The 24,528-nt window shown below is 37.5% G+C and overlaps 1 protein-coding gene across 3 annotated transcripts in view; it reads left to right on the forward strand.

Annotated features, from left to right (window-relative positions):
* The first annotated feature begins 1,150 nt into the window (after nt 1-1,150).
* Nucleotides 1,151-24,528, forward strand: part of DNAJC24 (DnaJ heat shock protein family (Hsp40) member C24) — a 57,943-nt gene continuing 34,565 nt past the window's right edge. For 2 of the 3 annotated variants that reach the window (XM_036860078.1, XM_036860080.1), the window contains exons 1-2: nt 1,151-1,238; nt 2,033-2,176. In XM_036860078.1, the coding sequence (XP_036715973.1) occupies nt 2,066-2,176 (111 nt within the window). In that variant the 5' untranslated portion in view covers nt 1,151-1,238; nt 2,033-2,065. Of the gene's footprint in view, nt 1,239-1,267; nt 1,558-2,032; nt 2,177-24,528 lie in introns of those variants that run through there. The other variant, XM_036860079.1, reaches the window with a different exon arrangement.

Here is a 24,528-nt window from a genome sequence, read left to right on the forward strand (position 1 = left end):
CACCTCCAGGTACAATGCAGGAAAGAATAGTCAATATAAGGTAAGCAGCACAGAGGTTTGATAATACAAGAGAACAACTGAACAAATGAAAGGGAGAGGGAAGAAGGAAAAAGCTAACAAAAAAACTTAAGTGCCCATTTGGAGTGCCCAGCAACAGTCTCAAAGCGAGCGTTTTATTCTGCTTTTTCTGTGAACTTGAAAGATAGCATGGCTACCCTGGGAACAGGACGACTTGCTAAAAGTGTGAAAGGATTTTGAAAAGTTTTCATTTTTCAAGTTGGTTGCTAAAATCTAAAAGAAATAACTAAGTTGAACATCTCTTCCAGAAAAAAACATTAAAACTGAAAAACTGGGCTTCCCTGCTGGCGCAGTGGTTGAGAATCTGCCTACCAATGCAGGGGACATGGGTTCGAGCCCTGGTCTGGGAAGATCCCACATGCCAGGGAGCAACTGGGCCCGTGTGCCACAACTACTGAGCCTGCGCGTCTGGAGCCTGTGCTCCGCAACAAGAGAGGCCGCGACAGTGAGAGGCCCGCGCACCGCGATGAAGAGTGGCCCCCACTCGCCACAACTAGAGAAAGCCCTTGCACAGAAACGAAGACCCCACACAGCCAAAAATAAATAAATAAATAAAAATTAAAAAAAAAACTGAAAAACTTTACTCAGTATCGGTTTCAGTTCTCTTAATTTTGGAATGAGAACATTCCAAAGGAAGTCTTGGGAGACGGGAGGAATCAGTTCTCCTCATCCGTCTCATCCCGCCAATCCCAACAGTACCCCCACTTCACCCCCCATCCCCATCCATAGTACTACGTTAGCCAACCACGAAAGAATTGGGAGCGGCGCTGGGTAGAGTAAGCGGAGGAAGCTTAGGGGAAGGCCGAGGAAGCTTTGGGGAAGGCGGAGGAAGCCCGGGGGATGGGGGTGCTCGCTGAGGCAGAGGAGAGAAGCGACATTCGGGGAGCCCGGATAAGAGCGAGTTAGAACGAGGCCAAGAACGCCTTTTTCCAAAGCTCGGGCACTTACGGTTGGTAAACTCTGTGGAAGCGGCGACTGGGTTACCATAGCGACCGCGTCCAGCGGGGCGGAGCGGCGCTTCCGATCGGTGCCTCAGCCACTGCGGCTCGGCTAGAAACGTGATCGCGTCAGGGCAATGACTTCCGGCGGAAGCAGAAACGGATTACGAGGTTTGGCTGACGGCAGGAGAGGAGTGAGCGCATGTGGCTCTACTAAGTTTGGTAAGTTTGATATCGAGTGAAGCCAGGAGAGAGTACCGGCCTGTGGCTGGGCTACAGAGCTGACTGTGAATGCGGAGGATTTCCGAATCTCAATTTTGAGGAAGCCCCGGATGTCTCGTTGAGTTCATGGCTGTGGGAAAAGGTTTCCTGGTTCTGGGGCTCCTAGAGGGGTCTTTTCGGTTGCTGGAGGGCTGCCGTGTCCTCCAGTGAACAGGTTCAGGAGCTCTTTGCGAGCTGTGAGGGCCTCTCCGATAACCGAGGGATTGTTGCTCTCTACCTGCCGGTGCTGACTGCCAATTTCGCATGTTATTCTTTTAAGGTAATCTGGAAGAAAAGAAGTGAACTGGAGACATTAAGAGGGAATGCTCCCAAATTCATTTTAATTCTTCGTTTTGCTTTTTAAGAATATTTATTCTTTTTGTAAACATTTGTTAAACTCTAGTGTGTTTAGTGAGTACTTACTGTGTGTCGCTTTTACCAAGAGACTAGCAGAAATACCTTTCTTAGAGGGTCATCCACCACTCGGGTTCATCATCGATTTCTATTTTTTTTATGCTGTTGTATACGCATTAATTTAAGATGTAAGCGTATATCATGAAACATTTATCAGGTTTTCCACACTTGTCTGTATACTCATATATGAAATTCTTGGGGCGTTTTAAATGAAAATATATGCTTCAGGTTTGCATTATAATCGTGACTTAATTAAATATTACAGAACTTAGGGAAGCTGTACCTAGTTAATTCTTAGATACACGCAAACCGTAATAATTGTCATTAATATTTCTATTCAGTTGATCTGAGAAGGCCCACTTCTTGTTCGAGGGATGATGGCATTTGAGCAGATACCAAAAAAGGATTGGTACAGCATTCTGGAGGCAGACCCATCTGCAAGTGTGTCAGACCTGAAACAAAAGTATCAAAAACTCATATTATTGGTAAGTCTTTTCTTTCAGATTCTAAATCATACGGGGAAAATCAGGTTTTTTATGTGACCGGAAATTTAGGTGTCCATAAAATGAATATGTAGTATCAAAGCAGGAATCAAAGTATTAACTTGGTTAACTGAAAGTTTCAGTAATATTGTAAAAGAAAAAAGTTGATTTGAGTGGGATAGCATGGTGGTTTGGACCAGATCTGAGTCATGCTGATTAAGTTAAAATCCTGATTCTACTCCTAACTAACCTTGAGAACTTGGACAAGTTACTTTCCCCTGTATGTTCCTCAGGGAGGATTAAATGAAATAATCCATGTAAAATTCCTTGAAGTGTGTCATGTTATAAGCGACATTAGCATCCAGTAGACACTAGCTACATGTGGCTATTATGCACTTGAAACTTGGCTAGTCCAAAATGAGGTGTGCTATAAGTATAAAACACACATTGGATTTTGAAGACTTAGTACAGAAAAGGAATATAAAATAGTCTAAAAATTTTGTTGATTAAACGTTTAAGTGATAATATTTTGGATATATTGGCCATTTTGCATATTTTATACATAATATATGTGCATATATTTGCATATACAGTAAATGTATTATCAAAATTGACTTCATCTGCTTTTTAAACATTGCATATGTGGCTTGCATTTATAGTTTGCAGTATATTTTTATTGAATAATACTGACTTAGGCCAGTTAAACACTGTTCATCACCTGATTCCATTCTTTTGTGAAGTGAGTTGTGGTATTTATAAATAGATAGTATCTTTCTAAACTACCATATTAATTTTTTCAGCCTATATTGTGAGGTTTCTTAAGGCAGTATCACTAACTATAATGGTCTCCAGTTAACTCAGTTTACAAAAAGAGTAGAGGACCATTACTTATATAACATTAGTTGTTACTCTAGTTTTTATCAAATAGATCTGTGAGATTTTTGCCATAACTTAGTGTTTATTGTGAGAGACAGTAGATGTTTCACTGTCAAGAATGTATTATTTATCCCTGTGTTAGGTAATAAGTTGAGCTAAATGATGTTAAGGTTTCTTTTGTCTCAGGATTTTTTATATTTCTGTCAGTAAAATCAAGTAGACTTTTTTGAAAAATTTCCTAATACTGTATCATCCTTGTGCCTTAGTTAACTGAGAGATGAGGCTGGAGAAGTAGACTGGGTTTAGATCATGCAGGGCCTTGTAGGCCATTTGGCGTTTAATTTGACAAGAAGCCATTTGCACTTAATATGGTAATGTCTGTCAAATGTCAAACAAAGTGAATGAACCATTTTGCATACCCTCTAGTAATGTATCAGAGAATTCCAGTTGCTCTACATCTTCCCCAATATTTGATGCTATTAGTCTCTTTCAATTAATCTATTAGAGTTTTTCAGTTTTGCCACCATTGACATTTTGGGCAGGATAACTGTTATGTGGGGCTGTCCAGTGCATTATAGGATGTTTAGCAGCATTCTAGATGCCAGTAACAACTACAGATGTCTCCTGGCTCTAAAAATTGCAAACCTCCGTATCTCATTGAGAACCACTGTACAATCCTCCTGTGTTTATAGTGAAATCTCACTGTGGTTTTATTCTGTGTTTCTCTGATGGCTAATGATGTTAAGCTCTTCTTTAATGTGATTTTAGCCATCTGTATAATTTGCTTTTGTGAAGGCTCGTTTTTAAAAATTAAATATATTCTTGAACTCGTGTATGTATTGTATGTATTTTCTCCTAGCCTATGGCTTGCCAGCTCATTTTCTTTTTTTTTTTTTTTTTTAAATATATATTTAAATGAGATTCTTGTCTGCTTACATTCTTTTTTTTAATGTATGTATGTATGTATGTATGGCTGTGTTGGGTCTTCGTTTCTGTGCGAGGTCTTTCTCTAGTTGTGGCAAGTGGGGGCCACTCGTCATCGCGGTGCGCGGGCCTCTCACTATCGCGGGCTCTCTTGTTGCGGAGCACAGGCTCCAGACGCGCAGGCTCAGTAGCTGTGGCTCACGGGCCTAGTTGCTCCGCGGCATGTGGCATCTTCCCAGACCAGGGCTCGAACCCGCGTCCCCTGCATTGGCAGGCAGATTCTCAACCACTGCGCCACCAGGGAAGTCCCTCATTTTCTTAATGGTGCTTTTTGATGAGAAGTTTTTTGTTTTGGTGAAATATAATTTATCAAATTTTTGTTTTATGATTTGTGCTTTCTGTGTCTTCTCTAAGAAGGTTATGAAAGTATTCTCCTGTGTTTTCTTCTAGAAGGTATATAATTTGCGTTTACTTTTAGACCTCTGATTTTTATGTATCGTGTGATATAGGAAGTCATGTTTTTGCTTTTCTGTAAGTATGGATATCCAGCTGTTCCTCATTTATTGAAAAGATTTTCCTCTCTCCATTGGATTGTTTTGGCAAGATGGATCTATTTTTGGACCCTATTCTGTTGAATATATTTGTTTATCCTTTTACTAATACATTTTTCTTGATTACTGTAGGTTTGTAGTCAGTCTTAAAGTCACATAAAGTTAAATTCTCTAATCTTATTTTTCTTTTCAAATTTATTTTGGTTATTTTAGATTGCTTACATGTACATAGACATTTAGAATCAGCTTATACATTTCTATTTAAAAAATCCTGCTTGAATTTTAATTGTGACTATATTGAATATATATCCATTTTAGCAGAATGGACATTTAATAATATTTAACAATACTGAGTCTTCTAATCCACGAATATGTTAGATCTCTCCATAACTTGAGTCCTCTTTAATTTCTCAGAAATATTTTAGAACTTTCAGTGTAGTATTACACATCTTTCTTTAGATTTATTTCTAGTTTTTAGAAATGTTTTTGGTAGTTTATTTTTATATACTGATCTTGTATCCCACAGTCTTGGTAATTTGCTTGTCAGTTGTCCTGTAGCTGTTTTTGTAGATTCCTTAGAATTTTATACCAACACAATTATGCCATTTGCAAATGAAGAGAGCTTTAATTCTTTGTAATCTGTATGCCTTTTATTTATTTTTCTTGCTTTAATGCACTAGTTATGTGCTTCTATTACAGTGTTCAACTGAAGTGTGAGAGGAAATATCCTTGCCTTGTTCCTGATTTTAGGGGGGAAACCTTCAATATTTTACTATTAAATAGAGTGTTAGCTGTGTTTTTTAAGATGCCCTTTATCAGGTTGGGGAAATTTTTCCTATTCCTAGCTGCTGAGAGTATTAATCATTAATGGGTATTGAACTTTATTAGATTTTTTTTTTTTTACATTTATTAAAGTTTGCATGTTTTCATTTTCCTTATTTAACCTATTAATATACTGAATTATATTGATTTTTCTTATATTAAACTTATTTTGCATACCTAGGATAAACAAATCTCACTTGTTCATGAAGTATTGTGTTTTTTATGTATTGCAGGATTCCAGTTGCTGTTCTTTTATGTCTAGGTTCATGGTGTATTCTGGTATACTTTTCTTCTCTTGTATGTCTGTGTCTAAGTTTAGTATCATGGTTATGCTGGCTCCATAAAAGAATTGGGAAATGATTCCATTTTCTGTCTTTTCTGAAAAAGTTTGTGTAAGATTGCCATTGTTTCTTATTTAAATGTTTAATAGAATTTACTAGGGAAGTCATCTGGGCCTGAAGCTTTCTTTGGGGGAAGTTTTGCAATTATGAATTTAATTATTTTTGGAGGCTATAGGGCTATTCAGATTTTCTATTTTCTGTTTTGTCAACATAGGTGAATTGTGTTTTTCAAGAATTTGTCCATTTCATTTAAGAAGTCTTATTGTCATAATGTTCATACTATCTTCTTATTCTCCTTTTATTGCTGTAAGTTATGTAGTTATGTTTTCCCTTTGATTCTTTATATTGGTAATTTGTGTTTTCTATTTCTTTTTTCCTGATGAGGCTTGCTAGAGGTTTATCTATTTCTTTAATCTTTGCCAAGAACAAACTTTTACTTCGTTGATATTTTTATATTGTTTGTCATTTCTCTTCACTTGGTCTCTGCTTTTAATTTTATGATATCCTTTCTTCTACTTACTTGCTTTTATTTGCCTAGTTTATAAGTGTAGAAACACGCATCATTGATTGTACACCTGTCTTCTTTTCTTACATACTTACATAGTCACTTAAAGTTATAAATTTCTCTCTAAGCCAGGAGCACTGCTTTAGCTACATCCCACAAATTTTCATATGTGTTTTTTTGTTATTCAGTTCAAACTATTTTAAACTTTCTCCTGTAATAGTTTTCTTTGACCTGTAGGTTACTAGGAAGTACATTGTTTAATTTCTAAATATTGGAAAATATTCAGAACTTTATTGATTTCTAATTTAATTCTGTTGTGATTAGAAAATATATTTGGTATGATTTCATTCCTTTATATTAATTAAAACTTTTTTATGGCCTAGCATCTGGTCTATCTTAGTGAATGTTCCCATGCACTTGAAAAATATGTATTCTGCTGTTATTGAGTATACTGTTCTATAAATGTCTATTAGGTCAAGTTGATAGCATTGTTCAAATATTTTATATCCTTACTGATTTTTTTTTTCGTCGATTTGTTTTATCAGTTTCTGAGAGAAGGACATAACGTCTTTGACTGTGATTGTGGATTTGTCAGTTTTTCTCTTTAATTTTGTTAATTTTTGTTTCCTTTATTTGGGATCCTTTTTATTATGTGCAGCTATATATTTAAGATTGTCTTCATGAATTTGAACCTTTGATCATTATAAAATTCCCCTCTGTATTTCTGATAGTACTCTTCCTGAGGTCTACTTTGATATTTCTGTAGCCACACACCTTTCTTATCCTTAGTGTTTATATGATTTATCTTTTTCTATCCTTACACTTTCAGTGTGTCTCTTTTATGTTTAATGTGTGTTTTCTTGTATATAGTGAGTAATTGGGATCTTAAAAAATTTCAGTCTGTCCACCTCTGCCTTTTTATTGGCAGTTATTAGTCCGTTTACATTTTCCCCCCAGCTTTACTGAGATGTAATCGACACATAACATTGGGTAAGTTTATGGTGTACAACATGATGATTTGATATACATATATATTGGGAAATAGTTAACACAATAAGTTAGTTAACCTATCTGTCACTACACATAGTTATCTTTGCGTGTGTGTGTGCGGTGAGAAATTTTAAGATCTCTTAGCTATTTTTAAGTATACTATACAGTATTGTTAACTGTGGTCACAATGCTGTACATTAGATCCCTAGAACTTATTCCTCTTGTAACTGGGAGTTTTTTTGTATTTTTTGAACAACACCTCATTTCCCCCACTCCCTAGTTAATTTCTATTTAATGTAATTTTTGACAGTGTTTGGGTTTAAATTTGTAATCTTTTTTGGATTTGTCCTGTTTGCTCTTTGTTCCTCTATTTTGCCTTTCTTAGCATCTTTTGGGTGAATTTTTTTTTTTGATATTTTATTTCTTCTGTTGAATTTTTAGTTATGCTTCGATTAATATATATGTTTTTTAGTGATTATTCTAAAGATTATAATATGTATCTTTAAGTTATCAAATTTACCTTCAAAAATATTATTACTTCACAGTGTAAGAACCTCACAACAGTACACTTCCATTTACCACCTTCCTTCCCTTTTCTTCTTGTTTTCATATATTTTATGTCCATATATGCTATGAACTCCATAGTATAATGTTATTATTTTATTTGAAATATTCCTACTCAGTTGTTTCTGATGAGAAGTCAGCTGTAATTCATATCCTCTTTTTAATGTGTCTTTCTCTTTGGTTGCTTTCAAAATTTTTTCTTTATACTTTGATTTTAGTGGTCTCTCTGGCATGTGCCTAAAATGTGATTACTTTGCATTTATCCTATCTAAGGTTAACTGAGCTTGGATTTTTGGTTGATATCTTTCTTTCTTTGGTTTTGGAATGTTTTCAGCCATTATGTCTTCACATTTTTTTTTTCTGCTCCATTCTTCCTTTCTTCTTCATTTGGGATTCTAATTACATATATATTAGATTGTACTACAGCTATTGGATACTCTGTTCTTTTTTCCCCTAGTCTTTTTTTTTTTTCCTGTTTTTATTTCAGTTTGCATAATTTCTGTGAACCTGTCTTCAAGTTCACTGGTTTTATTTTTCCTTCTACTGTGTCCACCTGCTGATAAACTCATTAAAGAAATTCTTACTCTTTATTATATAATTTTTGTATCTAGTATTTTTCCTGTCTCTTTTTATATAGTTTTCATCTCTCTTTCATCTTTTCCTTTCTAGTGTTGTGCACCACTTCCATTAGATACTCTAATACAGTTTTTTTTTTTTAAGTCCCTGTCTGGTAATTCTAACATCTGGGTCATCTCTGGGTCTGCTTCTGAAACCTCGCAACTCAGATGGGAATTGAACCCAGCAAAAACTTAGATTGGGACTTGAACCCACGGGCTGGGACTCAAACACAGCCAAAACTCAGAATGCAACTTGAACCCATGGGCTGGGACTTGAACCCACTGTCTTTTAATTGAAATTGTACACCTGGTCTCAGGACTTAATGAAGCTCAGGTTCTTTATGTCTCAGTACAGAAGGAATTCAGTGAGAGGCAAAGTGATAGGTAAGAGATTTGTTGAGAGAGATACACACTCCATAGCATGTGGGCCATCTCAGAAGGCGAGAGGCCCTGGGAGATACACATACCATAGACAGAATGTGGTCTGTCTCAAAAGATGAGAGTGACCCTGAAATATGGGGTGGTTAGTGTTTATGGGCTCGGTAATTTCATAGGCTAATAAGTGGGAGGATTATTCCAGCTATTTTGGGGAAGGGCTGGGATTTCCAGGAATTGGGCCACTGCCTACTTTTTGGCCTTTTATGGTTAGCCTTGGAACTGTCATGGCACTGGTGGGTGTGTCATTTAGCTTGCTAATGTATTCCAGTAAGCGTATAATGAGGCTCAAGGTCTACTAGAAGTTGAATCTTCCCCATCTTGGACCTAATTGGTTCTAACCAGTTTTTTTTTATTTTTTTTTTTAAATTTATTTATTTTTGGCTGCGTTGGATCCTCGTTGCTGCACGTGGGCTTTCTATAGGTGCTGTGAGCAGGGGCTACTCTTCGTTGCGGTGCGCGGGCTTCCCATTGCGGTGGCTTCTCTTGTGGCAGAGCACGGGCTCTAGGCACGTGGGCTTCAGTAGTTGCGGCACGTGGGCTCAGTAGTTGTGGCCTACGGGCTCTAGAGCGCAGGCTCAGCAATTGTGGCGCACGGACCTAGCTGCTCCGTGGCACGTGGGATCCTCCTGGACCAAGGATCGAACCCGTGTCCCCTGCATTGGCAGGTGGACTCTCAACCACTGCGCCACCAGGGAAGCCCTCTAACCAGTTTTTGTCGTATCCTTAACGACTGTGTCGTTCTTTTAAAGGTTGTGCCCTGCCCCCTTCCCTCCTGTTTCAGTTCTGTATCCTTTCTTTTTTTTTATTTTTTTTTTTATTTTTTTTTTTTGGTATCCTTTCTTGATGATGGACCAAATTCTCTTGCTTCTTTGCATGTCTCATAATTTTTTTATTGAATGTCACAATTGTTTGTAAATGAAAAGTAGAGACTGAAGTAAAGAATACCTATATTCTCAGGGATGGGCGTGCCCCTTCTTTGTAAGGCAACTTGTGTGGCAATCTAAGTCAGTCTGGTCTGTAATCGAGCTGAGTTTTTTTGCTTGCTGTTGCTTTCGTGATTCATTTCACCATAGGCTTCAAATGGTTTGAGCAGGATCAGAACTGCCCCTGTAGCAGAACTTGAGATCTGAGTCCCATCAGGATTTGTCTCAGCTCTCCTGCCCTGTCCTTGGACTGCAGCAGGTCCCCTGCATGTTAGGAGTGGTCTGTCTCAGTTTTCCTGTTCTTCCCTTAGCTGTGGATGACTCTGCCTGGTACTCAGTGTGAAGTCTGGATTCCTTAGAGGGTTTCTCTCACTGCTGCAGTCCTGCCTTGTGACTTGAGTAAGCCACTTGTGCGTGTGCTTCGTGGGTGACTTTTGGCTCTCCTGCCCTATGTCTATTCTTACTTGTGAACACTTGGCAGAGGCCTATAGGATAGAGTTGGTGGGTGGGTGCAGAATCTATATTGTGTTTGGAGGGCGAAGGATTCTAAATTGTCATGCCAGTCTATACTTGGCCTTTAAAATTAAAGTTCATTTTCTTCTTATCTGTGTCAGTATTGGTTTCCTGCTCCTACTGCTGTGTCAAAGGTAAAAACAGTGATGGATTTTTTTTCTCTTCTAGGGAGGGTCGTTTGATTTGGATTTGGGTTCATTAGGTTTCTTTGAGTCCTCAGCTCCCTATTTAAAGAAACGATTGAATTTGTAGAATCTGGCTTGTTCTCCTGAATTATTCCCATCTGCATTAAAATGTGCCATTATTTCTCCCATCTTTGGAAAAGAAACCTTTTCTCTCAACCCATTTCTGCCACCTCTTGCCCCAACTCTGTTGTTCTTTGCAGCAAAAACTGTTTCCAAAAGTTGCCTCTGCTTCCTTTCTCCAATCTCTCTCTTCCTGTCTCTCTCAAACCTACTCCAGTGAGGCCTGGTTCCTGCCACTGCTCTCTCTCCCTGGTCCACTGTGCCCCTTCCCCTACCTCACCTGATTAACTCTACTTATTGTTTCAAAACTGTCTTAATTGTAACCCCTGCCTCCCCTTCTCTCTGCCATGCCTCCCTTCCTCTTGGGTACCCTCCCCTAGTAAAAGTGCATTTAGTGTTATTTCTCTAAGAGAGGTATAGCTGGCAGCTGAGGAGAATGAGGGTAGCTGGAGTGTGATTAAAGGTTTTTTCCTGCTTTTCCTTTTAGAAGATGGAGAGACTTGAGCATGTTTAAATTTTATGGGAAGTAGCCAAGAGAAAGCTTGGGATTTAAGTTGTAGGAGAGAGAGAATAACTGACAGATGTCAGAAGGGAATGGCATCTGAAGCATAGGTGGAAGGGTTCCCTTTAGGTAAGAGAAGGGAGGGGTCTGGCTCTGTTGTTAAGGAGAGAAGGAAAGTTGGGTCCAAGGGCTGATTCATTTGTCAGTTTGGTAGCAGGAAGATGATGAGCTCTCATTTGGTGGTTTCTTTTTTTCTCTGTGAAGGAGAAAACAGAGTTATCTGTTGAAAGAGGAAGTGGAGCAGCAAATTATAGGAGAGAGAATTCCAACTAGCATTATTCTGGGAAGGTTCCCTATCAGTAGCTGAGTGTGCTGATAGCAGCAGGAAGTCTCAGCCAACAACTAACTGTGCAGAAGGCAACCAGACCTATAAAGTGGCATTAAAACAATCAGCCTAATATCTTGGCCTCCTTTAGCCTGGGTCACGGTGCCTTTGGTCCCTATTTACAGCTTAGTACCATAATTTATATTCAGAATTAATGGCCATAGGTTAAATTATGTTCAGTGTATTCTGTTTAAGAAGGCAAGGAAGTATGTGGTAGTAAGTATATAATTAGTAGCATGTATATAGTACTTTATACTAGTTTATACTTTACAGTTTACAAATGCTTTTATATCTTTTCTGGTTTTATCCTCTCAGCAACATTGTACCAAGTTGGCCTTCTTGTCAACTTCAATTTTTATTAAATCATTGTTCATTGATGGTATATCAGAGAGAATTCCTCCTCCTTTTCGAAATTTGTGCCTCTGTTTTTTGACCTTTTTTCCCCAGTTTTATTGAGAAATAATTGATATACATCATTGTGTAAGTTTCAGGTATACAGCATGATGGTTTGATTTACATATATTGTAAAATGACTACCACAATAGGTTCAGCTAACATGCATCTTCCCATAAAAGTACAATAAGAAGAAAAGAAAAAAGGAAAATAATTTTCTCCTTGTGATGAGAACTCTTAGGATTTACGCTCTTAACGACTTTCCTGTATCTTATATAGCAGTGTGTTGGCTATAGTCATCATGTTGTACATTACATCCCTAGTACTTACTTTAATCTTATAACTGGGGGTTTGTAACTCTTTGACAACTTTCCTCCAGTTCCCCTCCCTCACCTTCTGCCTCTGGTGACCACATATTTTTTTTCTATGAGTTCATTTTTTTTTTTTTTTAAGATTTCACATGTAAGTCAGATCATACAGTATTTGTCTCTGTCTGACTTACTTCACTTAGCATAATGTCTTCAGAGTTCATCCATGCTGTTGCAAATGGTAGGATTCCCTTACTTTTTATGGCTGAATAATATTCTGTTGGAGACATGTACACAACTTTATCTGTTCATCTATTGATGGACACTTAGATTGCTTCCATATCTTGGCTATTGTAAATGATGGTATGGATGTTATTCTACACCAAAACCCTAAGATTTGGCTGTTCCCACTAGAGGACACTTTAATACACATGACCCAGATTTTCTTTGAATTCAGTGCTACTACAGAGATAGATAACACTAAAAATAAATCTTTAAGTATCTGGTTGAGGTTGGTGGAGGGAAATGACTACAGAGGGGCATGAGGAAGCCTGAAGGTGATAGAACTGTTCTTGTTCTGTATCTTGATTTTGGTGGATCTTACATGGCTATATACAGTTATTAAAATTCATCAAAACATACAGTTGAAATGGGTACATTTTACTGTATGTAAATTATTCCTCAATGAAAAAGGAAACAAAATGAATCTTTAAAGGTATGAGGTAGAAAATCTCTTATAATGGATTACATTTCTCATGCAATATTTCTGTAAGATTCTTTATTTTGAATAATGTCTTAGGACACAAGTTGAATCATTGAAATGAGCAGAAAATTGTTAAAAATTTTTATTTCTAATTTTTGACTGTTTCGTTAGGGTAAAGATTTTGATTTTACAGTTAATAGATTGGCTAACCTAAGGTAAGCTTATACTTCTGATACTTTATTTCATTGTAGGTATAAAACAGTGAAATGAATCATCAAAAAAAATTCTTTTGATCCAAAAAAATTTGGTGAAAAACATTTTTGATGAACCATGTACTAGCTTAGATGACACTTTTGAAAACTGAATTGATTACATTTTCAATCATGAAACATCATTTTGTTTTGTATTATTTAAGCTTCTTTTTTGCAAGCAATAAAAACCAACTCCTGCCAAGCACAAAGATGGCTATTAGAAGAGTTTTGTGGGGCTCAGAGAATTGATAGGAGGCTGAGGGCTCATGTCTAAGAGAAACAAACCAAGGGGACTGCAAAGGGCTTAAAAAAAAAGGAACCAGGATGCATAGCATCTGTTTCACAACTGGGGCAGCCTGGTCAGTGCACCATTGCTATTACGTCTACTGCCACCATCGCTATGAAGAGCTTCTGACTGCCTTGGTAAAAATTCAGAGTTGCAGGAGTGGGCTCTGTTCCAGCAGGCAAACTTTAGCTGTGGAAGACTACACACAATTTGAGAGAGGTAATTCCTCAATAGTATGTGAGGAAATGGAGAAGAAAGGATGCCAGGCACCGCATAAAGTCGGGGGTCTTACTATGTGAATAAATTCAAGAACAGTTAACCTATCCTCCATCTTAAACCCAGCAACCTATAACTTACTGCTCAAGTAAATTTGGTTAAGTTGCTAAATTAAAGTAACATGAAATCTTTCAGAGTGTTGTATTAGCAGATGGGTTCTCTAAAGCATTTCCTTAGTTGTTTAGTAATGTTACCAGTACATTCTTTCTTCTAATGACATGGCTTAATTTGAAATGCCAAAACTACTCTTTAGAAAATGTACAGCAATCATTTAATCTTATTAACTCAAACAATCCTTTTTGGTTAGAATACAGATGCAAATATAGGTTTTAATCTTTTTAGTGAAGCCTCCTCTTATGTAAATCATAAATACATAAAGTATGGTATATTTCGGTACTATTTCTTAAAGTGTGGTACACTTTATTGATGATATATGCAAAAATAATTTTAAATGGTATGCAGGTGAACAATTTTTATGTAAGTAGTTATATTTTTACTATAAAATACTTTATATATATATATATATATATATATATATATCTCACAGCAGATACTTGGTTTTAGAATGAAGCTGAGTAATAAAAATGAGTTAAAGTCTGTTTATCAAAAATAAATAAGAATATTAATAGTATGAGAATATGGCAAAAATCTTAAATTATTTATGGCTGTGTTGGGTCCTCGTTTCTGTGCGAGGGCTTCCTCCAGTTGTGGCGAGCGGGGGCCACTCCTCATCGCGGCGCGCAGGCCTCTCACCATCGCGGCCTCTCCTGCCGCAGAGCACAGGCTCCAGACGCGCAGGCTCAGTAATTGTGGCTCACGGGCCCAGTCGCTCCGCGGCACGCGGGATCCTCCCAGACCAGGGCTCGAACCCGCGTCCCCCGCACTGGCAGGCAGACTCCCAACCACTGCGCCACCAGGGAAGCCCCTGAAATGTATTTCTTAAATAATAAGACCTGAAAGTCGAAATTATTCCCTGATCCATGGGCTGCAGAATGGATGTTGTGTTAGCAGGCATGTAGACAACATTAATATTATTGTGCATCTCCATCAAGAGCTCTTGGGTGACCAGTTGATTGTCAATGGACAGTAATATTTTGAAAGGGATCTTTTGTTTCTTAGCACAAGGTTTCAACAGTGGGCTTAAAATATTCAGTAAACCATGTTGTCAACAGATGTGCTGTCATCCAGGCTTTGTTGTTCCATTTATAGAACACAGGAAGAGTAGATTTAACATAATTGTTAAGAGCCCTAGGATTTCCAAAATGGTAAATGAGCATTGGCTTCAGCTTAAAATTCAACTAATTCTTTTATTAGCCCCTAACAAAGGAATCAGCTTGTCCTCTGTAGTTTTGAAGCCAGGCATTGACTTCTCCTCTTTAGCTATGAGTGTCCTAGATAGCATCTTCTGCCAATATAAGGCTGTTTGTCTATATTGAAAATCTGTTGTTTAGTGCAGCTACCTTCATATCAGAAGATCTGAGCTAGATCTTCTAGATAACTTGTTGCAGTTTTTCAACATCAGCACTTGCTACATCAACTTGTACTTTTATGTTATGGAGATGGCTTCTTTCTTTAAATCTGATGAACCAACCTCTGCTAGCTTCAAACTTTTCTTCTACAGCTTCCTCACCTCTCTCAGCCTTCATAGAATTAAAGAGAGTTAGGGCCTTAGTCTGGGTTAGGCTTTGGCTTAAGGGAATGTTGTGTCTGGTTGGATCTTCTATCCAGACTACTCAGACTTTCTCCATGTCAGCAATGATGGTTGTTTTGCTTTCTTATCATTCATGTGTTCACTGGGGCAGCACTTTTAGTTTCCTTCAAGAACTTTTCATTTGCATTTATTCACAACTTGGCTGTTTGTTGCAAGATGCCTAGCTTTCAGCTTATCTTGGCTTTTGACATGCCTTCCTTACTAAGCAATCATTTCCAGCTCATGATTTAAAGTGAGAGACACGTGACTCTTCTTTTTACTTGAACACTTAGAGGCCATTGTTTGGTTATTAATTGGCCCAATTTCAATATTGTTGTGTCTCAGGGAATAGAGAAGCCCGAGGAGAAAGAGAGAGTTAGGGACCAGCAGGTCAGTGGAGCAGTCAGAACACACATTGTTAAGTTCACCATCTTATGTGGGTGTGGTTTGTGGTGTCCCAAAACAATTACAACAGTAGCATCAAAGATCACTGATCACAGATCATTGTAACGACTACAATAATAATGAAAAAGTTTGAAATGTTGAAAGAATTACCAAAATGTGATAGAGACACAAAGTGAGCAAATGCTGCTTGAAAAATGGTGCTGAGACTTGTTCAACACAGGGTCACCACAAACCTTTAATTTGTAGAAAGCATAATATCTGTGAAGCACAGCAAAATGAAGCTCAGTAAAATGAGATATGCTTGTATATAAATTCTAAAATATGGTTTCATAGGGAAGTTTATGTATAGCATAGTTATTAAGAGTCCTGGCTTTGAATCACTTTGCCCTGCCTTTGAGTCTCACTTGTGCCATTTATGATTTGTGTGACCCAAGAGGAGTGACTTAACCTCTCTAAGCCTCAGTTCCCTAATCTGTAAAAATTGAGATAAAGATTTTTCTTATTCTTCTTTTCTTTTTTCATAAAGGTTAAGTGAAATAATGTAAAGCATTTAGCCAGTGTCTTGCATGTGGTTCCTTATTATAATTTATCACCATCACCAGAAATTATGTACAGGATACTGTTAGAGAGCCATGAAGGGCCATATAAAAATATTGCATGATGATATCATGTAAATTTAGTTATCAGTGTTCAGCAAAAAAAAAAAAAATTAAAATGGTAAAATTATATTTTGGTTGTGTGCTTTTTATCATGTGTTCATTACCGTATATGTTATGCACTTATATATACGTATTGCTGTGTAGAGTTGTACTCATGAAAATTCAAATATTATACTTAATGGAAAATTTAAAGATTTTCAAGAGTAGTTTTGGTTAAATGGCATTTTCACATTGCCTTTGAACCTTGACACCTAAGAAAACTCTTCTGTAAGTGTTCAGTTAGAGAAATTAGTGCTATGTTGGGAATTTAGTACTATTACCAGACTGCGGAAATGGGAGAGCAGGGTTGCACAGCAAGTTTTGCTTGTAGTTTGTGAAAGAGAAATGACCTCCCCCCGCCCCACACCGGGTTGCTATATTGTAGGGAAAGAAGGTCAAGGGCCAGTAAGTGTGGGAACATACCCTGCCCACACTGGCCTCAGTCCCTCATTCTAATGTAACAGGATGGGTCTCCTCTGCACAGCTGGGTGTTAGACTCATTTTCAGCTTTCATGTTTTCTAGTCCAATAACCTGTTCTTTCTTCCTCCAGGCATTCCCTCCCTGATGTGTGTAACCACCTTAAGGCAAATGAAGTTATCAGAATGAAAGTTTATTTCCAGGATACTTTCCAGAATAGGTGAAATACCCTTGGAGCAGAAGCAGCCCTATCCTTTGTCCTTGATTGTCTGTTTTCCCTTCAGTTTTGGCCTGGAATTCTTTACTATCTTGTTAACTCTTTGATGCTTTTAAGAGTTTTATACACACACACACACACACACACACACACACACGCACATATTTATCCAGATTTTTTATCCAGTTGTTTTCAATGGAAAGGTTGGTTTGAATAACCAAGTCCACCACCAATGGACACAAGAAGCAGTCTTCCCATTCTTCCATTCCTTCCCATTCCTTCCCATTCAATAGGAGGAAGTCCACTTTCCATTAAGGTACAACTCAAAATAACTCCTTCCTGAAGTTTTCCATTGATACATTGTAACTCTGTTGTCCCACTGACCACATTCTGTCTTTACCGTAATTACTTATGCCTATGGCTGCCTCTCAGCTAAATGTAGTTTTTGAAGGCAGGAATCCTGTCTGTAATTTTTCTGTCCTTGGTAGCACCAACTCTGTGTACTTTGTATAATAGACTCTCTCTACATGCATTGGTTGATTGCACTGGATTTTGCTGAAATAGAATAGAAGGATTAAGAAGGGAGTTGTCTCCTGTTATTTTGTCCTCTCTATGTGGGTTGCAGTACTGTTCTCCCTTTTCTGTTATTCCTTATGGGTTCAGTGATGATGTTAGATGGTCCTTGATCCATGTGAACTGATGACAAAATAGAGCCACAGCATGTGAAGTGATTTGACCTGTGGCCATCTTTGAGCCGATGTTTTGTCTATAGCTGTCCTCGGAGGCTGTCCAGCTGTTACAGTTCATTTTTAATAGTTTAGCCAAGACTGTAGAACCTTTAGTGCTTTAGGTTTTCAATAGTCTGAAGACATATTTTTGAGAACTTTAAATAATGTTGAGAGGAGAATATTGAGACCAAGAAGAATAAATGTATTGCTACTTAAAGGACAGTATCTGAAAAACAAAATAGGGAATATAAGTGTATAGTTCTGTTTATTAAGTTAAAGGATACTTTTCTTAGGAAGGAGGAATTAATAGTCATTAAAATTGGAAGACTAAGAAAGGTTTTTTAAAAAGCCTTAGTTACCCATGTTAATGCATCTTTTAGTTTGGACATGACTGCTTCATAACCACAGTGGCCCTTGCATACTATCTTGTAATTTAAAAAATTATTTAAAAATAATGTGGCACATTATTCTACAATCTTAGTATTGGGCTTTTAGAAAGTCAGTGTTAAAATGAGCTTCAGGTGGTGAAGTACTCAACTGGAACACTTGTATTGTTGCATAATGAAAAAGGCCAGAAAAGGTAAGTATTTAATCATGTTTTGTTTTAGCCATTATCTTCTCAGGTGTATTAAGCAAATTTTAGGATTTACTCTTATAATGGACTTTCTGCATCTAGAACTCCCTCAAATTCTATGACTATCTAGATATCCCTGACTGAACTGTGAATGCCATCTTACACACATACTACTTACACACATACTGAGCCACTAAAACATCTGAAATAAATTATATATTAAGATATACCTGTTGCTTTGTTGTCTTGTGTTAAAATCTGTGAAGGTACCAGAAATGTAAAGGTTAAATCACTCATGGTCTGCCATATGATTGACTGTGATCCCCCTGGTAGCTAAGTAAATCTTATAAATTTAATTATTGTTGAAAGAGTTGTTCCTTTTCCAAGCTAAGTAAACTACCACTAAGGTCACTAAAAATTTGAGGACATTTCTTGAACTGTTTTTTTCCCCTCCCTCTTTTGATAAGGTTATAAAAAGGTGATAGCTGTAATGTAATATTAATAAGGCCCATTTAATATTTACATATTTATTAACAAGTAAATATTAGTATTTACTTAGGCTTAGAAAAAGATTAGAAATGGGGGTCTATGTGACAGATGCTTAAATATTTAAAAGTTATAAGTCAAGCTAACATAATATTAAATAAGTTCTTTTATCTTGAAAAATATATTTTCATGACAAATATCCCTTCATATTGACCTGAAAAGCCAGGATCGCATGTAGAGTCCTTGGAGTTCCGTGCCTTAATGCAGCAGGGCAGAGAAAGCCACCACTGTCCTGCCTCCTTCTCTTCCCACCCCCACCCAGAGTCCTTACTGTGGTCTACGCTCCTATGACTTGAGGCTCTTTGGGCAGTGAATTCCTGTGTCCTGAGCCCCTAGAAGAAGGGGGGTAAGGCATGGCTGGAAGAGGGGCATAGAACCCTCATGGCCGATACTCTTAGCTAAGGACTTCCTGGGGTGTGGCAGGAGAGAAGGAGCGGAGAGAGAGCTCTCAAAGGTGATGGGTGTAAATTAATTGTAATATATATATTATTATACAGTCAGTTCTTCTTATTTGCTGTAGTTTTGTTCTGTAAAGTTGCCACAAACACAGAATTAGCAAACACTGAAACATTGCTCATAGGGGAAATACAGGGTTAGGTTTCTACGAGCCTCTGGTCACAATATTTTCAGCAAGTGATCAGTACATAACCTTGTTTTATATATGCTTCTGCTTAAAGACACTTTAATATATGTTGTTGATTCATTAATGTTGAACTCAGGGCCAACAGCACTGTAACTCATGCCTGAAAGAAGAAGCTTATCTAAAATATGTATTTCCCCCCGTAAGGCACATCATAGGTTTCTGGTGCATAGGAACACTAGACAGCACTTAATGCTCTATGCTTGAGGATCATTTTAAACAGTAAAAAATTACAACAAAAAACAAAGTATGAAAAATGTGGCCCTAAATAGTCTGTAAAAAGGTTACTTATTTACATGCAGTATGAGAGCTGAAACATGAAAGCCTTGTTTGACCTCAGCTGGGAACGTGCATGTTAGATGATTCAAAATTTTTGCCACTCTGTGCATCTCTGTGAATGACTGTGAAAGCATTATAAGTGCTGTTTTGGGGGTTACAAGTAAATTTTAGCAAGTAGGTGAATTTGCAAACATAGAATCCTTGAATAATGATCACCTCTTGCATTTATTAATTTATGTTGGAGGGCTTACAATGACCTTCCTCTCATGCCACCCCCATTTAAAAAAATTTAACTTGTATTCAGAATATGTTCACTCACATTATGTCATTTGAGTTTAGCAAAACACTGTGAGGTATATGGCCAGATAATTTATTCATTAAAGATTTATTGAGGGTCTTACAGGCACTGTGCTAGATGCTGCAGATATAGTTCATGGTAATATGATGGACAAAGGTTCTTACTTTCATAAGTAGCTTGTAGTTTAGCAAGCTTTCTCTCCATTTTTCAGGTGAGGAAATTTTGTACAACTGAATAACTTTTCTAGGGGTCACATGACTAGCAATAACAAAGCCAGAATGAGAGTTCAGTTTTTCATATTTTATGGTTAGTCCTGCTCCAGTTCCCTTTTTTCCTGTCTTGAATTCTCCCTTTTCACTAGCTTTTCCCACTCATCCAGTAAAACGTCTTCTAAAAACATTCCCCTTTGGCCTTGGCTACTCTGACTGTCACTCCGCTCTTCTACCTTGCCAAACATTTCTTGACTACCATCTACTTGCTTCTCACCCCTCTCTTTCACTACTGCCCTTCTTCTCAATGGTGCCTACTAAAATGGCCAATGTCCCTCTACTTGCCATATTCTGTGGGTTTACTATGACATTTGCTACTGTCACAGGTCTTTTATCTGCCTTAGAACTTTCTTCCCTGGGCTTCTCTGGATCCTGTTTCCCGGTTACCTTGTTGCTCACTGCTCTATTTTCTTTTCTAGCATCTTTTCCTTTATCTGATGTAAATGTTACTGTCCTACAGAGTTTTATCTTTGTCTTTCTTCCTTTATCACCAACTCTTGTCTTAATCTAAGGCTCAGGTTCTTTTAGAGGTTTTAATCCCTCAATTGTACACAAAATTGTGTGTGTATTTCCTTTCCCCCAGGTTTTTATCAGATTCCTGGAGGAGTTCAGAACTAAAAAAGTTGAGAAGGACTGCTCTCTGTGTATTCCTGTAGCTTTATCTGCTTCACAGGTGCCTTCCAAGTCTATGTCCCCAGGCTCCCACCTTTCCCCTTGTCTGTCTCCTCCTGTCTTCCTCCTCAGCATTGTTCACATAGTTCCTTAGAAGTGTTTCGGGAGGAGTGCAGTAGTTTCCTTTGTGCAGTTCCGCCTACCTATCCTCCATACCCCTTCCGTCCCACCATCAGGTTAGATTTTTTTGTCTTTGAAACAAGTAAGTGAAGTTTTAAGTAGGGAAAAGTGCATGTTTTTTTTTAGCATACTAAAAAGTTCCTTTATGGTCTAAGCTCAATCTGGCTTTTCAACTTCGTCTCATAACTTTCCCTACTCACTGATTCTTTTACTCATTCCCACTGTAGCTTACAGTTCTGCTATTCATAACTCTAATATCCATCTTAGTACTTTCCTGTCTTGTATTTGCTGTTTCTCTCTGCACGTAATGCCTTTCCCCTCCCACCCTTCCACAGTTCCTCCACAGGCTGACTCCTATTCATCCTTCAAAACCCAGTCAAGTGTCTTTATTAAGAAACCTCCCAAAATGTATTCTAAGTTAACAACTATTTCATGCTGTCATCTTTTCTTAGCACCTCATCCTTCCCATTATAATTAATTGTTTACCTATCTGCACTCCCCCGCTAGACTCTGAGTCCATCAAGGGCAGGGATCCTGGTTTTTGTCCATCATGGATCCTCATTGGCTAGCACGGTATCTGATTTGTAGTAAGGTGGTTAATGAGCCTTTTTTGACTGGATAAACACACTTTTGGGCTGCCAGTCTTGAACATGGATTATATTTTCCCTATCTGAATTAGAAAACCATGAAGATGTTCAGACATTTTTAAAATCATGTTTCAACAGTTTACGGTTGCATAAAGTGGTACATGAGGTGTTGACTGCTTCTTTAGGCAATATTTTACTAAGCATTAGGTGGCAGTAGTGTGTTATACTTGACTTCACCTTTGTAATTGTTTTTTCAACCCTTCATAATTTTAATATATTGTCAAAGTGTAAAGGACACAATTGTAGTAATTTTATACCTAACTTTTTGTAACATAATCTTGTTTTAAGCTAGTAAGTGTCATACAGAAAATGAAACAAAACAAAACTCAGCCATGTCAGTGTGTATCTCTCTTGCCTACCTAAACTGTACGCAGATTCGCAGATTCGTTAGAGAATCACTACTGCACCATCTTAACGGCACTTCCTCACCAACTCTTTAATGGCTGCTTCATAATAACAGTGATTTGCAATAAGGAAAACCAAAAAGTATCTCAGAGGATATGTGTTTTCTCAGTGTCCTAAGAAGCTTACTTAGACCCTTATCTCAAAAATACTATATTATATTCATTGAATTTAACTACAGTTATTAAATGCTTTCTTTTTCTTTTTTACTCATCAATTTTTATCAGACTAAGGTCACTTCTCTTGTTTATGGAGTTTCGTTTTAGGCAAATTTCCCTCTCCTTTAGGTGGTTAGAATTAAGAAGAATTGCCACTACCTCTCCGGCCTTTGTGCATTTAATCCCACCATTAATTTTTGAACACTTCTTTATGAAAACGGGAATTTCATTCCCATTGTAGTTTATAAGGGTTAAATCAATGGAAGTTACATTTTATTAAAGGAAAATTTGTACATTTTAAGTTTAGGGGAGCATTTTTGCAAGTAAAATAAATAGATAACTTTTAGAGGAAACAATCTTAGTGTTGATTCAAATATGAGGTAGGTAATGTAAATCTGTGACATTCTCATATCTTCTTTGCTTTCTTTTCTATCTCAGGGGTAAAGTACTTGAGGGAATTCAATGCCGGTGTACTAGTATCATTAATGTGGCAGAATGATCAATTAATAAAAGAAGAGCATGGAAGCGTTGACAGAGCACACTACCTAATTAGTACCTGATGGCCTTGATGGCCACAGAGTGGGGCTCAGAGTTGCTGCAGGAAAGCGGCTCTGTAGGATCTGTAGGTGTACGTGACTACTCTTACTTAGCAAGAATAAGTTTGGCATTGGTTCTTTAAGTCCTTAATTATACAAAAACCATGTCTTCCCTGACCCCAGAGGGTAGATGAAGTTAGCCAGCGCACTGCTGGCTAATTATCATCGGGGGATATTGGAGGCAGAGTGTTAAACTTGGAATTCTCTGTGTAGCTCATGTTGAGTATGTCATCAAAAACTTGTTTGATACGATTTTTGGGGGGTGGGGGCAATCTGGCTTACACTTAAATTGGATATAATGTAACCTATTGCTTAAGATTTAAAATCTTATGTACAAAGAGGAAGAGGTTGTGTTACACTTGCATATAGTCAACAAAAGAAAAGGCATGTGACTAGCAAACGATTTGATTCAAGATTGTATTTTAGAGTTAGTAAATCTCACAGTTCAAAGTATATTACAGAGGTTGATCTTGGTAATGAAAGGTTTTGCCATGAATTAAATTACCCAGCCACGTATCATCCTACTTCTTACATTTCTTCATTTCTGTGAATCCAATTCCTGCAGTCTACCTCTCAGTTCTTTATCTGAAAAACATCAATACCTCCTGTAAATATTTCATGGCTTTGCTTCCCTTCGGTGTTTTTCAGTCTTTTCCCTTGCTTACCCTTGCTTTTCCTCTTCTCATTCCTTCTTCTCCTCTTCTGTCTCCCTACCCCTTCGCCTGCACTTCTTTCTCCACCACCCCCTCTCTTCCCCTTCCTCTGCCTTTCCCTATCCTCCTACTCCCCTCCTCCTTCCTCTTCTTCTTTTTCCTCCTTTTTTACCCCATTTTCTTGGAACTGCCAATAATCTCAGAATGAGTCTCTTAATGTGGTTTTAAAGGAAATCATTGTTATAGTGACATTTAGCAGAGATTTTAAAGCAACTATGATCAGACCAAAAGGTCTCTTAAAAAATATTAATGGTGTTAAAATAACTCTTTTGAAGATTAGAGGCAATCATTAGCAAGTCTGGTAGATGTACACTTCCTCATACTGTTGTCAATTTGGCTGCTACATAATCACACTGAAGCTTTACAGTAAGGCTTTCTCTGGGGACTATGGGACTATGTTACATGTAGGATCCTATTATATCAATAAATAAATTCAGAGGACTTTTCACAATGAATGCCTTAGTAAGGTCTGTTATGTTATGGAACTAAATTTTGAGCTCAACAAGAGCATATTCTTTTTGTTTATATACTCTTTCACATTCTTAGCTATTCACCAACATTCCCAAAGTAACTGAGGAAGGTTCATTTTTATAGATACTTAAAAATCACAAATGTGTTTTAAAATTAATTAATATGTGTGTACGTATATATGCTATGCATGTGTGTGTCTATCATACCTGTCCAGAATAAGCAAATCCACAGACACAGAAAGTAGATTAGTTGCGGGGTAGGAGGAAAGAGAAATAGAGAATGACTGCTAATGGATGCAGGATTTCTTTAGTGGGTGATAAAAATGTTCTGAAATTAGTGATGATAGTTGCACAAACAATTCTGTGAATATTCTAAAACCACTGAATTGTAGACTTTTAATG

Source organism: Balaenoptera musculus, chromosome 8 (assembly GCF_009873245.2).
Source record: "Balaenoptera musculus isolate JJ_BM4_2016_0621 chromosome 8, mBalMus1.pri.v3, whole genome shotgun sequence".
NCBI lineage: Eukaryota > Metazoa > Chordata > Mammalia > Artiodactyla > Balaenopteridae > Balaenoptera > Balaenoptera musculus.